The following is a 13,063-nucleotide window of genomic DNA, read 5'->3' on the forward strand; positions in this document are numbered from 1 at the left end:
GCCGATGGGTGTCGCGGTGTTGGGTGCTGCCCGCTCCGGCTGGTGCCGGGGCATGGGGAAACTCGGCTGCACCCCTCCCACAATCCCGGAGATGTTTTTTTTTCTGCTCGCTGCCTTTTGAAAGGGAGGAAATGAGAGCGGGGCTGTCCCCAGGGAGGGTTTTGGCAGTGGGGGTAGCGTTTTCCCACCCCAACTCCTCTGGGTGCATCTCAGCGGGGCGGCTCAGCAGCATCAGCCCGAGCACTGGAGGGGTCCAGTGTTAGTAAAAAAAAAAAAAAAAAAAAATCAAGGTGAGGAATTAAAAGGCGCCAAAGCTTTTCTATTGAGTCGAGAGAAATTTGCCTGGTGCTAATGGAGCGGCTCTCAAACGCTGCCTGCTGGGGCTGGCGAGGCTGCTGCCATCCCCTTTGTGTTCCCTCCTTGAAATCGGTTTTGGCAGCATCGCGTGATCCTTCAGCAGGGAAGCGCCCGGCTCCGGGGCTGTGCCAGAGCGGGGATGCTGCCAGAGCCAAGGGCGGGAGCGTCCCCCAAAACCCGTGAGCATTAGGTGGGCAAAGCCAGTGCCTTTCTCTCCATCCTCTGCCCTTCCCCAGAAAATGAAAAGTCAGCACTCGGGTTCTCTCTCCAGCAGTGAGCATTAAGAAATCCTCTTGATTACAGTAAAAGCCTCTAAACTGCCCAGCGAGCAGTTCCCGAGTCAGACACCCCGACAGCAGAAGCAGCGGGGAAGGTAAAGGAACAGCTTGGAAGCAGCAGAAAGAATTAATATAGCGTTGCAAATGAAATTGCATCGCTCCGGCTTAATTACTGACGGCCCTGGGCTGCAGAGCTGTGACAGAGGTCCCGTCTCCCTGGGGAGCCGGGGCGGGGGGTGTATTTTGGGGCTGGGCTTTTGAGTCAGGCCAGTTTTGGGGCTCAGATTGGGGAGGACCTATGTTGTTTCTGGTCCAAGATCTCTGATGCCCATCCAAGACCTGTCCCGATGCTTCTTGTCTGTGATGCTTTCGCCTTCTGGCTGGCTGCGAGACCCCTGGCTGGGCTGGAAACGTCGGAGATGGCCAGTGCGTTTTGGTGAGGGATTTATTTGGGGTTCCTTGGGAGTCGAGGGCCAGGAGGTCTTGGAAAAAATGTGTCCTAAGTCATGTCTGAGCTGAGCACCTCCTCTGAGCAATTAACAGTGCTGCTGCCACGGGGATGTGCAGAGCACCCAGAGGCTGTGCAGACTCTCCCCTCCATGGATACGGGATAATCTGGATTTTCCAGCTGGGGACTGGTTTCCAAGGGGCTGGGAAGGGTGTTGCGGGTTTAAGTAGCTGCCACCGTGCCGGGACATCTCTGAGGAGCAGAGAAGCCGTTTGTGGCACCTGCAGAGCATGGGGCGTTCCGGGGAAGCCGGGGACTGTTGAAACGTGCCGCTGGGCTTCCTCGCCCACGCAAACCAGCCTGGGTCTGCTCGTAGAAAAACCCCAAGAAAGATTTTTGAGGGTGGGGTTTTTTTCGCTTTAACAGAAGCCGTTCTGGACCAAATGTCACTATAGATGCATGGATGGTATTTTAAAACGGGTAACGGTTGCGGTGAGGTTTTTCTTTCTGTTGTTTTTCAGCTCGATTTAAATCGAGGAGATGCAAAAAGTGCTCTAAACAGCCCCTTTCTGATGTGCAAATCTGGCTTGCAATACTTCATTCAAAAAACCCAAACCAAAACAAAACCAAAACACACACACAGAGGAAAAGAAAAAAAAACCAAAAAACCCAAACCTAAAAAAAGAGCCCACACGTGGGTGTGAAAGCACTGGAGGGCGATGGCAAAGCAGTTTCTGCAGCAAGAAATTTGCCTGTGGCGCTTCCCCATCCTGCCCAGCCCAACGGCCCCCACGGGGCTGTGCCCGGGGGACCCCACCGGCTGCCGCCTCCTCCGTCGCCCACCCGTGGGTGCTGCGGCAGGAGGGGGCTTGCACCCCTGGGTGCTCTCCCTGCTGGGACCAGCTCTGTCGCTCGCTGCGGGATGGTTTGGCTACGGCTCAGCTGGGCAAGGTGCAAACGAGCAAAACCGGATTGCTTCGTTAATTTGAATAGCAGATGATGTATCGCAACATGGCATGGCACGGCATGTCATGACATGGCTCCAGCTCGAAGGGCTTTTCTCACTTGCTCCCTTCCAGCTGCAAGGGATGATTCTGCAGGTGCCTGTTTAAGGCTTGTGGCTCGTTAAAAAGCTCATTAATACCAGATTAATGACTCAGCTGCCCTTTTCCTCTCCCGGCGGGGAGGGAGGGGGTGGCAAGTCCAAGGTGCCGTGGATTCATCTTCAAAGCGCCCCCGTGCCATCATCTGCACTGGGTCCAGCCGAGCTGTGGGATGGTGGGACATGGTGGGTGATGCCCAACTGGTGGATGAGGGATGGGGCAGGCCTCCGCCTCCGCCACCCTGTCCTGCGAGCTGCCTGTCCCATCACATCCTGCTGAGCCCTGCACGGGTCCCCCAGCCCCATCCATCCTGCTCTGCAGGGCTTTGGGGACCGGGAAGGTGACGATGGCTTTGGACACAGGGAAAGTGACGATGGCTTTCCCACGTGAGGGCGCCAGGGATGTGGGAAACGGGCACCTGGCTCCCTGCGGGGCATCCCCAAGTGCCACCTGCAATTCAGTCTTACTCCCTCGGTGTTGGGGTGCAGCAGGCGCCTCGCTGTCCCTGAGCCCCCCTGCAGGCTGGGGGCAGCGTGGGGGGACGAAGGGACCCAGGCAGCCTGGCTTGGTTACTTACTCCCTCTCCCAAGGCAGACATTGAGCTCTTTGGCTCTTGTGAGCATCTGCCATCCCCGATGGCACCTGACGCCCTCCTGGCTCTGGCTGTCCCCTGGCACCTGGTGACAGCTCACCAACCAGCTGGGCGTTAATTCCGGCATAAGCCTCTGTCTCTCCAACGTGGGTTTCTGTTGTCCCCCCTGGGGCAGGGCTGATCTCTTCCCGGGGCTCGACCTACCTGGGAGATGGAGAGGGGAGAGATGGGTCCTGCATCCCTTCCCCGGTGTCCTTCATCTCCCTTGGGTGTCTGCAGCGGCAAGGAGAGGGTGTCCCCTGGGTGCCACCATGTCCTTTCTCCCCAACAAGCCCTGTAGCCCCTGTGCTGGGATAGGAAGGACCAGGAAGAAGGTCACCTTGGAGGATGGCACGACACGTCTCCCTCGTAGCACTGCAACCTGCCTGGTCCTGCGTGGCCGCCCTGGTGGTTCCCCTCTCCAGGCACGGCACTGGCAGGGACCCTGCCGCCCCCATCCCAACCATCCCAGGGAGAAAACTGGGACACTTGTGTCTGTTCCTCGGCTGGCGGGCAGGCAGGCAGCTTCAGCCTCCCCCTGCCCAGCCTCATCCAGCAGCTCTGTGCTGCATCAACAGCCTAAAAATACATCAGCGGCCACTCACCTGCCCTGTGCCCTGCCTCCCCCTCCCCCTCCAGCCAAAGGGACAAGGAACAGCCCTTCTCTGCGTGCCCACACCGCCCCCCCCCCAGGGAAACTGTCCCCTGCCAGGGGGTTTGGGCTTGCTCTTTGCGGAGGGATGTCCCTGTCATCACACTGCCTGGTACCCAAGTGCCAGCGGGAGCTGCGGGTGCTCAGCACCCATCAGGATGCGCAGGTCACCCTGGGTCCCTGCATCCAGGGTTGGAGCTGGGTCACTGGGGGGGCTGGGAACAAGGTCCACGGCCGCTGTAACCCCCCCACATGCGTCTGCCTTCACCGGTGTCTTTCTCGTCCTAGTTCCCTTACGCTGCTCCACCTCCTCAGGAACCCGTGAAGACCCTCAGGAGCTTAATCAACATCCGCAAGGACACCCTGCGCCTCGTCAAGTGAGTCCACAGCCAGGGATCGATGGGGTTGGACACCCCATGGCTATGAACCACAGGGAAGGAAGGGTCCGGCTGGACGGTCCCAGGGGATGCTGAACATGGGGATGTGCTCATTTTGGCATGGGCCGATAGAGGGGACAAGCCATTGCTGGCCAAATGCGCCCCTTCCCTCCCGGCACGGGTGAGCTTCCCGCATGCGGGCACTGGCTGCGCTGGCTCCACCACGGGATTAAAGGAGCTTAGTGCTGCCTTTGAAGTGCTTTGCTTTTTCTTCCTCCCCCACCTTCCAAGGGCTTTGTTGGACGGAGGCTGGGGATTGCGGCCGGGCCAGGAGATTCGGGATTATGGCTGAAATCTGCCTGCAGCACTTCCCAAGCCTGCAGGGTTGACCTTGAGCATGCCGGGCCCTCCTGGCGTGCCTCAGTTTCCCCTGATGGAGGCGGCAGCCCTTTTTGGGGCCATCTGTGCCGAGGGGAACCTCGCACTGGGGGGGGACGGGACGGTCCTGGGGCACCCTGAGCCCTCCCTGATGGGTGCCCATCTCCCAAACCCTCCGTGCTCCCCAGGTGCTCGGAGGAGGTGAAGACCCCGGGGGAAGAAGTCAGCAAAGCCAAGGTGCACTACAATGTGGAGTTCACCTTCGACACGGACGCCCGGGTGGCCATAACCATCTACTACCAGGCGAGCGAGGAGTTTCACAACGGGGTGGCGAGGTGAGGAACCCCAGCCTGGTGTGTGTCCCACCCCCAGCCTGGCGTGTGTGCCCCCCCAGCCAGGGCACGGGGCTCTGCTGATGGAGACGGAGCCTCTCCTCCTGGAACATCTCCCCTCCTCGGGGCAGGAGGCAGCTGCTGGTGGTGCCGAGGTTGGAGGGGGGCTCCTTGCCTCCCCCTGGGTGCCACCTCCAGGTCCCTGCCCTCCTCCTTCCCCATCCCATCCTGCTCCCTCTTTTTATCTCCAGGTCGGAGCTGAGACCAGAAGAAATCATTGCCCCTCGTGGTCCCCACCAGGTTGGGGTTGTCCCTGTCCCCTTCTGTCCCACGTTGGCTGCCCTGGGGATATTTTAGCCCCGGGGATTAATTTAGTTTGGTTTAGGACTTCTTGCTTCATTCCCAAGGGACATCCAGGAGGGGAGGGGCAGAGTGACCCCCCCCTCTCCCATCTTCCTGGCATTCCTGACCAGGAGGAGCGTGGGGACACCCACGGTGCCCCTGACTCTCTCCTCTCTCCACGGAACAGCTACATCCCCAGGGACAACAGCCTGCAGTCGGAGACGGTACACTACAAGCGGGGGGTGTGCCAGCAGTTCTGCGTGCCCTCCCACACCGTCGACCCTTCCGAGTGGAGCGAGGAAGAGGTGGGTCCCTGTGGCATCAACCGCAGGGTCGAGTACGATTATGGAAGTGGGATGAAGTCTCCATCACTGCTGCATCTCACCAAGCATCTCCTCCTGTCTCTCTCCAGCTGAGCTTCGACCTGGACCGGGAGGTGTACCCCATGGTGGTGCACGCAGTGGTGGATGAAGGAGAGGGTGAGGAGGGGGTTCCTTGCTGGGTTGGGCTTTCCCGGTTGCTGGTACCACCGTAACAGCACTTGCACCAACCGGGCAGAGCCTCCGGCTTCTCCTTGCTGCCGCCATGGCCCCGCGTGTCCCCTCAGCCCTGCGTGTCCCTTTGTGTCTTGCAGAACACACCGGGCACTGCCATGTGCTGCTGGCCACCTTTGAGAAGGTAAGTGCCAAGCTGGGGGCTGTCCTCCCCGCTCCTACCCCCTCGCCCACTGTGTGCGAGAGCCTGGAGTAACCCCACGGAGCTCGGGATGGGTTGTTTTGGAGCCGCTCCTGAAATTCTGGGAATATCCCCCAAATCCTTGATTTGAAGCCCCCAGTTTTGAGGCATTTGGTCAACTCCATCTTCCTCGCTCCAACAAATCTCCAGCCTTGCAATGTGTGTGACATCCCACATTTGCCTGGTACCGGGGTGTCAGTGGGGGGCGGGGGGAACCAGAATTGCTGCAGAATGGGCTGGTTGGGAGCGAGGAGGGAGCGGTGACAGCTCTGGGGCGGGTGGGTGCTCAGCCCCGGCGCCCACCCGTGTGCTCTTCTTCCTCCAGCACAGCGACGGCACCTTCTGCGTGAAGCCCCTCAAGCAGAAGCAAGTGGTGAGTGTCTGAGTGTCCCCGCCGGTGGTGACAGGTACGGCCCTGCATGCCCCCGGAGGGGGGGGAAGGCAGCGAGGGGCTTTTTGGGGAGCAGCAGACCCCGGGGGTGGGCAGCAGCCTGCCCCTGCTCTGCCTCCCACGGAGCTTGGGGATCAGCGGCAATTTTAAGTGCATCAATGCAAAGAGAAACAGTGGATGTTGGGGTGAGGAGGGCTGGCCCGAGGAGGGGGCTGCGAGCTGCGGTGGTTGGGGGGCATGTTTCTGCTCCTCACCCCTTCCCCATGGGGTTGCAGGTGGATGGCGTGAGCTACCTCCTGCAGGAGATCTACGGCATCGAGAACAAGTACAACACGCAGGACTCCAAGGTACGCGCCTCCATCCCACAGGTGAAGGATGCATCCTTCCATGGGGTGTCTGATGGCTCCATCCCCATCTCTCAGCCTGCATCCCATGGGTCTTCCCTTGTCCCCCTCCCCCCTCCCCTTCCCCCAAGCACTGGTCCAGCAGCTGAAACGCACAGGGGGCGAGAGTTTGCAGCACCACACGGAGCTGCCTGGGGCGGTACAGGTTGTGTTGGCATCAAAGCTGCCAGAGGCAGAAGGCTGAAGGACTGAGCCTTTTTCCCCCCATCCCTTGTGGTGTCTTGGGAGCGTGGTGGCTGGATCTTGCTGGCTTAGGAGGGTACCGTGGGGCTCAAAGCGTGGGACATGCCTCCCCCTGTATTATACATATATGTAGAAGTTGGCGTGAAGGATGCGTCCCCCCATGGGGTGTCTGATGGCTCCATCCCCATCTCCCGGCCTCTGGGAGGGGAGGGATAAGGTCCCAGGGTTGTATTTCAAGAGTAGGGATGCAGGCAGGACCCCGCAGGGAGCTCTCAGGGCACCCAGCTGGTATTTCAGGGCACCTAGCCTCGTGCCACACGGGCTGGGGACCCCGAGGCCGAGCGGCTGCCATCTCTTCCATGGGGCAGGTGGCCGAAGACGAGGTGAGCGATAACAGCGCCGAGTGTGTCGTCTGCCTCTCGGATGTCCGCGACACCCTCATCCTGCCCTGCCGCCACCTCTGCCTCTGCAACACCTGCGCCGACACTCTGCGCTACCAGGCCAACAACTGCCCCATCTGCAGGCTGCGTAAGGACCCGGGGTGGCGGGTGGCATCTCTCGGGGGGAGAGGGGGAAAGCGTTGGCATCTCCAGAGAGGGCTGGTATCTCGGGGGGGTAGCTGGCATCTCAGAGGGGAGGGCTGACATCTCTTGGGTGGTGGCTGGCATCCCGGGGAGGACACTGGCATCTCCCCTCCTTGGGTTTTCGGGTCCCTCCAGCCCAGCACGCAGTGATGCCATGTGGGGATGCCCCTGATGGGATATGGGGTGGCATTCTGGCGGGGGGGGAATGTCTCCTTTCAGCACCTGGTTTTCACCCCACTCTTTGTCCCTGCTGCCGCAGCTTTCCGAGCCTTGCTTCAAATCCGAGCCATGAGGAAAAAGCTGGGTCCCCTCTCGCCCACCAGCTTCAACCCCATCATCGCTTCGCAGACCTCCGACTCTGAGGAGCACTCGGTCAGTGCCCGGACCACACGGGGGGCTGCGGGACCCCGGCCCCCTTCATCCCACTGGGACCGGGCTGGGGAGGTTTGGGGGAGCATGTGCTTCCCAGCGGCAGGGTTTATTTTTTTAATGCAAGTTGATCTTGCAAAAAAAAATATGCAAGTTTGATATTGCAAAAATAAGGGCTTTTGGTTGGGTGGAAAGACCACAGATCTGGGGCTTTCATCAGTGCAAGGAACTTCTCCATTCTCTGGGTTTTGGCTTCTCCCTGGGGCATCCTGATGCTGCTGGGGGCAGGCGCGGGGAGGGGGGCAGTGAAATGGCCCAGGAGGGACCCTCACCCCTTCTCCCCCCTCTCCCCAGTCCTCGGAGAACATTCCCCCAGGCTACGAGGTGGTGTCGCTGCTGGAGGCCCTCAACGGGCCACTGACGCCCTCGCCGGCCACCCTGCCACTGCGTGCGCTGGGGGACCCCCCGGGTGCGGGGACCCTTCCCTCCTATGGCAGCGATGGCCCCCTGCCCCCCCTGCGGGCGCTCTCGCCCCTCGATCGCCTCCCCGAGTGCGGTCCCCCAGGGCTCAAGCTGAAGAAGAGTCTCTCCAAGTGAGTACCAGGTTGGGCACAGGGGGTTCGGGGCTGTGGGCAGGGGTGATGCCCTCTGCTTTGTGTGTCGTGTCCCACCCCCCAGGTCAGTCTCGCAGAACTCCTCCATCCTGCCCGAAGAGGAGGATGAGAAGTCATGCACCGAGTCGGAGCTGAGGGTCTCCAGGAGGAGATCCCCTGCCCGGCGCGAGGAGGTGAGCACTCCGCAAAACGTGCTGCTGATGAGCTGAGGCACCGGTGGAACGGTGGGCTTGGGGGTGGCCCATGGTCTGGCCGGTGTTTGCCCCTCCTGGCTCTTCCTCCATCCGTAAGGATGCCAGGGGGAGATGGATGCATCCCTGCCAAATATCCCCCATCCTATCTTCCCCACGGGCCTTCTTCCAGGAATGTGGCGCAACGCCAGAGAGCGAAAACCTCACCCTGTCATCGTCAGGAGCCATCGACCAGTCCTCATGCACTGGGACCCCCCTCTCCTCCACCATCTCGTCCCCAGAAGGTATGGCATGGCGGAACTCGTGGGTTCTGGCAAGGCAGGAGAGTGGGATCAGTGGTCTCGGATCCGTCCTGCTGTGGGGGATGCGGAGGAGGTTTGCATGGTCCCTTCCTACCCTGCCATGGACATTGTGTGAAGCCCTAGGGTGCCACTTCTGCCTCACCACCCATAAACCTGAAGATGGGGGATGTAGGGGCATCCATTGCCCCTGCTTCATCACCCCATAGACCCAGAGATGGGGCGCTGTGAGCCCCGGGGACCCGCTCCTGGCAGCTTTCCACCCACCACACCTCCGTGGCGTGCAGCAGGTCCTTTCTCCATGCCCCGCTCCTCCTCATTAGCCCCGTTTTCATTTAGCCATGACTTATGCCAGTGGGCTGGGGGGGTCCAGTGGCCTCACTCAGCCCCTGCTCTCCCTCAGAGCCCGTCAGCAGCAGCTTGGCTCAGTCCGTCATGTCCATGGCCTCCTCCCAGAGCCAGCACTCCCAGCTCAGCACCGACACCGTGTCCTCCATGTCCGGCTCCTACGTCGCTCCTGGCACAGAGGAGGAGGAGGAGGAGGGGGACATGATCCCCTCACCCGCGGCCGCCAGTGCCACAGCCTCCGACGGAGAGGTAGGAGCTGGGGGGGGGAGTGTTGATGGTGCCCATTGCCCCCATGTTCATGAACTTCCCCATGGGGTGTAACTTCTCCTCTAAACCCACCGGCACCAGACTCTTTTTTTTTTTTTTTTTTTTTCCCCTTCCATCTTTTCCCCCTTCTTCCTGCAGTCGACACCTGTGGAGTCCCCGGATATAAACTTCGTCAGCATCTCGGCCGAGGAGCGCGATGCCGAGGTAACCTTAAATGCCCCGCTGGGGGCTGCGGTGCCACCCGGCGTGGTGGGGGGACCCTGGTTGTGGCCGGCTCCGGGTGCCTGCGGAGGGGGAGGCTGTCACCGCGTTCCCCCGGGGCTGGGCTGGGGAAGGGGCTGCCTACTCATCCACGTCCCTGCGGGGCTGCCCTGGGGATGGATGGGGCAGTGGGGCTGTCCCCTACCCAGGATCATCTTCCTGGTCCACGGAAACCCCCAGGGCCAGGGATGTTCCCCCAAAGGGATCCGGGGACAACTCCCAGCGTGGTGCTGGCATGCCGTGGGGCTGCTAATGCTCACTGTCTCTCGCCTGTGCCGCAGGGCAACGATGTGCTGGAGGACGAGGACGCCTCTCCCACACAGGAAGACGGTAAAAGGCCTCGGGGTCGTTGTCCCCTTCTCTTTCAGTTCACTGTCACCGGTGGGCAGCTGAGTGAGTGGCAGATGCTGTGCTGTCCCCAGGTCCCCTGCCTGCTGGCTGCCATCAGAGACAGCCCTGGGTGACTCTGTGGGTACCAGGGCCATGAAAGCATCCGTCACGGCGGGGCCACCCGTGGGTGGGTTGAACACCAGCGGGTGGGGGGAAGCCGTTGGCCACGGGGACCCCGGTGAGCCCAGTGCAGAGCGTGGAGCAGGCGACGGCTGGTGTGTAAGATCCTATGGTGTTTCCGATGGGCCAAGTGGGAAAGAGGCTTCTCTGATTTTTTTCCCCTCACCAAGAAGGTGTCTCTTCGCATCTTTGGAAGTCTCCCCCTTAGGGACCCCTGTCTGGGCTGGTTCCCATAGGAAGGGGCTGCAAAACTGTTCCCTTTGGGATGCTTTCCTATTTATTTTTTTTTGGCCCGTCCTCAATATGCCTTTGCAAACCAACACACACACATTGAGGGCTCCTCTTGTCTCCTCCTGTGGGCTCAAATAGTCAAGGAAAGACGTGGTCACCCCCGTGCCATCGGCTACCAGCCACCTTGGGTTTCTTTTGCATGATAGGGAGGCCCCCAGTGTGCTCCCTCCCACCTTTGCAAGTCTCTGGTTAGCAAAAATATGCCAAAATTGTTCCCCCGTCCCATCTGGACACTCAGCTGAGCTGGAAAGCAGGAAAACTCATCCCCAAAATGTGGCCTCTGCTCTGCAGGGAGGTTCTTGCTGATGGGGAGACTCAAGTATGACAACTGGGGAGCAACTGTTGGCTGTGGTGGACAGCCATGGGCACCCCAACAACTCCGGGAGCAGGACAGCCTTTCTCCTTAGGACACGGTCCCGTGCCCATTCTCAGCAGGGCTACTGGTTTATTTGGGAAACATCCCTCCCGAGGCTTAGTCGCCTGCGTCTGATGGATGCAGGTAACAGCCTGGGGGCTGATCTCTCGTACAGGTGATGCTAACAGCCCCGAAAGCCTCCATCCCCCCTGCAAAGCTTGGCTACGGCTTCTTTTGCCCCACGCATCCAGTTGCTGCCGCCTCCCGGCATCCCCGCGGCTCTCGCACATGCACCGATGGTGCCGGAGAGGCTCCGGCGGGAGGTGATGGGTACCACCATGGCCTGGCTCTACCGACCGGGGACCGCTCAGCCATGCCGGGGGGAAGGTTTGGATGAACCCCAGGCAGGTGGTGGGGGAGCAGGTTCACGCGTGCCGGTGCCCATCGTTGCTGTTTCGCTGCTCTCCGATGCGAGGAAAGGAGCAGCTCGGACTGTGCCCACGTGCGTTATTGTCCGCTCTTCACCCGCTCCCCTCTAGATGCATAGTTTTTTAATCTATTTTTTGGGGTTTTTTTAAGAGGTTGGGGAGGGGAGAGGAAAAGACACAGAAACCCCCCACACCACCACTAAAAGGCAACGGCAAGCCCCAGCGCCGAGCCGCGGCGTTAACTGCCTTAACTCCCTTCCAGGCCCGAGGACAGGCGCTTTCCTCGGTCTGAGGTGTGACAATAACAATGACTTGGGCATCGCACACGTGAAAGCGCTGGACAATAAACTGTGCTCTGAGGCCTGCTTACCTGGTGAGTGGCCGTCTGCTGAACATGAACTTGGGGTGGGGGGGACGGTTCCACTCTTCCCTGCTTCCACCCCGGCATCTCTTTGCATCCATCCCTCGTCTCCCACCACCGTCATCCCCAACCCCACCATCCCCCCCCCCACCATCACCATCCCCACCACATTGTCCTCACTTGCACCCCACCACCCGTCCCGCCGCGGGGCTGAGCACCAGGCACGTCACCACCCAGCAGCCATAGGTCAGGGTGACCTGTCCCTGTAGGGATGTCCCCAGGGGGCTGCAGACTTGCTTTGCTGGGAGGTCTTGTCCCTTGGCCAGGGGGCTGCTGGCACCCCGGGGGGCACCAGCCCTCCCTACGAAGGTGATTTTGTGGCATGACTGCAGCCTGGTCCAGCCTCGTGGTGGGTGCAGCAGTATTTTGGATTGGGATGTGATCTGCAAATGGGGCATATTGGGTCAGGTTGTCCTTCTGCAGAGCCCGCAAGTTCATCCCTCTTTCCCATTTCTTCATGTTTTCTCTCCCACCCTCCTTCATTCCTGTTTCTTCCCGCCCTCTCTCCATCCCTTTTTTCTCTTCTTCCTCCCTCCCAGGCTCCTCCATCCGCGGGAAAGTTCATGTTCGCTCTGTGCCAACACGGTTTTCTCAACCCACGCTTGTGTCCCCTCCCTGCCCAGAGTTGCCCAAAGGTGACAAATGTATTGGTGACCCCTGGTCCCTGCACAGGCCAAGTGGGGAGCTCACTGGGGACCCTGCCCAGCACTACTGGCTCCTCTCCATCAGCCTGGGGGGTGGAGTAAACAAGGCGGGGAAAAAAGCCATGATGAAGTCCTCTGAGGGTCCAGGTCTCCATCAATACATTTGTGGACAAGCTGAAAGCAACTCTGCCCCTGCCTTGCCCCTTTGGCTAAATTTGTGGCAGGTCCCAGACCCGCAGCGGGTATTGGAGAGCTGAGAGGGTGGGTGAAATCAGCCTGCCCCCCCCCACCTTCACCCGGGAGGGGAAAGTCCTTTCTCCCTCCCTTCTCCTCTGGCAAAGTTTCCTCTCCTGCTCCCTCGCTTCTTCCTGGTGGTTTCTGCACTGGAGAAACTCATCTGAGGCTCTTAGGGAGGAACAGGCGCCTGCCACAAATGCCCCATGTCCTCTCCATCACCCTCTGGCAGCAGCTGGCTGAGCCCCGCCGGCCCGGGAAGGGGGGTGAGGAGGGGGCTGGGGGGGTCTCAGCAGCTCCACTGCCTTTGCTGGGGGTCCTGACAAAGCATCCCCTGGCCGTGGCACCGGCCAAAGCCATCCCTGACTTCATCCCCCTTGGTTGTGCCGGGGGGAGGATGAGGAGGGAGGAAGCTTTGCAGCCCAAACGGTCCCGGCATGGGGTCACTCTTGCTGTGCTGCAAGGACCGCAACGGCCTCGTCCCCCGCCTGGTCCAGGGTGCAGAATGTGGCCCCCGGGACGAGCCCAGCCAAGGATGCGCTCTCCATCCTTTGGCCACCACCCGTGTCCGTGCGTCCGGCGGCTGTGCTGCTTGCAGCCCTCGGCAGGGACCCGCGCTGTCGCCCGCATGAGAGG

At 60.7% G+C, this 13,063-nt stretch overlaps 1 protein-coding gene across 1 annotated transcript in view; it reads left to right on the forward strand.

The window, feature by feature from the left end:
• The window catches only part of RNF157 (ring finger protein 157), a 16,166-nt gene that overhangs the window by 698 nt on the left and 2,405 nt on the right, over nucleotides 1-13,063 (forward strand). Inside the window, exons 2-16 of the mRNA XM_009895657.1 lie at nucleotides 3,758-3,846; nucleotides 4,413-4,559; nucleotides 5,086-5,203; nucleotides 5,311-5,377; nucleotides 5,533-5,576; nucleotides 5,959-6,006; nucleotides 6,300-6,371; nucleotides 6,980-7,139; nucleotides 7,455-7,591; nucleotides 7,919-8,157; nucleotides 8,243-8,351; nucleotides 8,542-8,653; nucleotides 9,072-9,265; nucleotides 9,422-9,487; nucleotides 9,826-9,881. Of these exons, the coding sequence (XP_009893959.1) occupies nucleotides 3,758-3,846; nucleotides 4,413-4,559; nucleotides 5,086-5,203; nucleotides 5,311-5,377; nucleotides 5,533-5,576; nucleotides 5,959-6,006; nucleotides 6,300-6,371; nucleotides 6,980-7,139; nucleotides 7,455-7,591; nucleotides 7,919-8,157; nucleotides 8,243-8,351; nucleotides 8,542-8,653; nucleotides 9,072-9,265; nucleotides 9,422-9,487; nucleotides 9,826-9,881 (1,658 nt within the window). The remainder of the gene's footprint in view (nucleotides 1-3,757; nucleotides 3,847-4,412; nucleotides 4,560-5,085; nucleotides 5,204-5,310; nucleotides 5,378-5,532; nucleotides 5,577-5,958; nucleotides 6,007-6,299; nucleotides 6,372-6,979; nucleotides 7,140-7,454; nucleotides 7,592-7,918; nucleotides 8,158-8,242; nucleotides 8,352-8,541; nucleotides 8,654-9,071; nucleotides 9,266-9,421; nucleotides 9,488-9,825; nucleotides 9,882-13,063) is intronic.

This window comes from Charadrius vociferus, unplaced genomic scaffold (assembly GCF_000708025.1).
Source record: "Charadrius vociferus isolate BGI_N301 unplaced genomic scaffold, ASM70802v2 scaffold260, whole genome shotgun sequence".
NCBI classification, from domain to species: Eukaryota; Metazoa; Chordata; class Aves; order Charadriiformes; family Charadriidae; genus Charadrius; species Charadrius vociferus.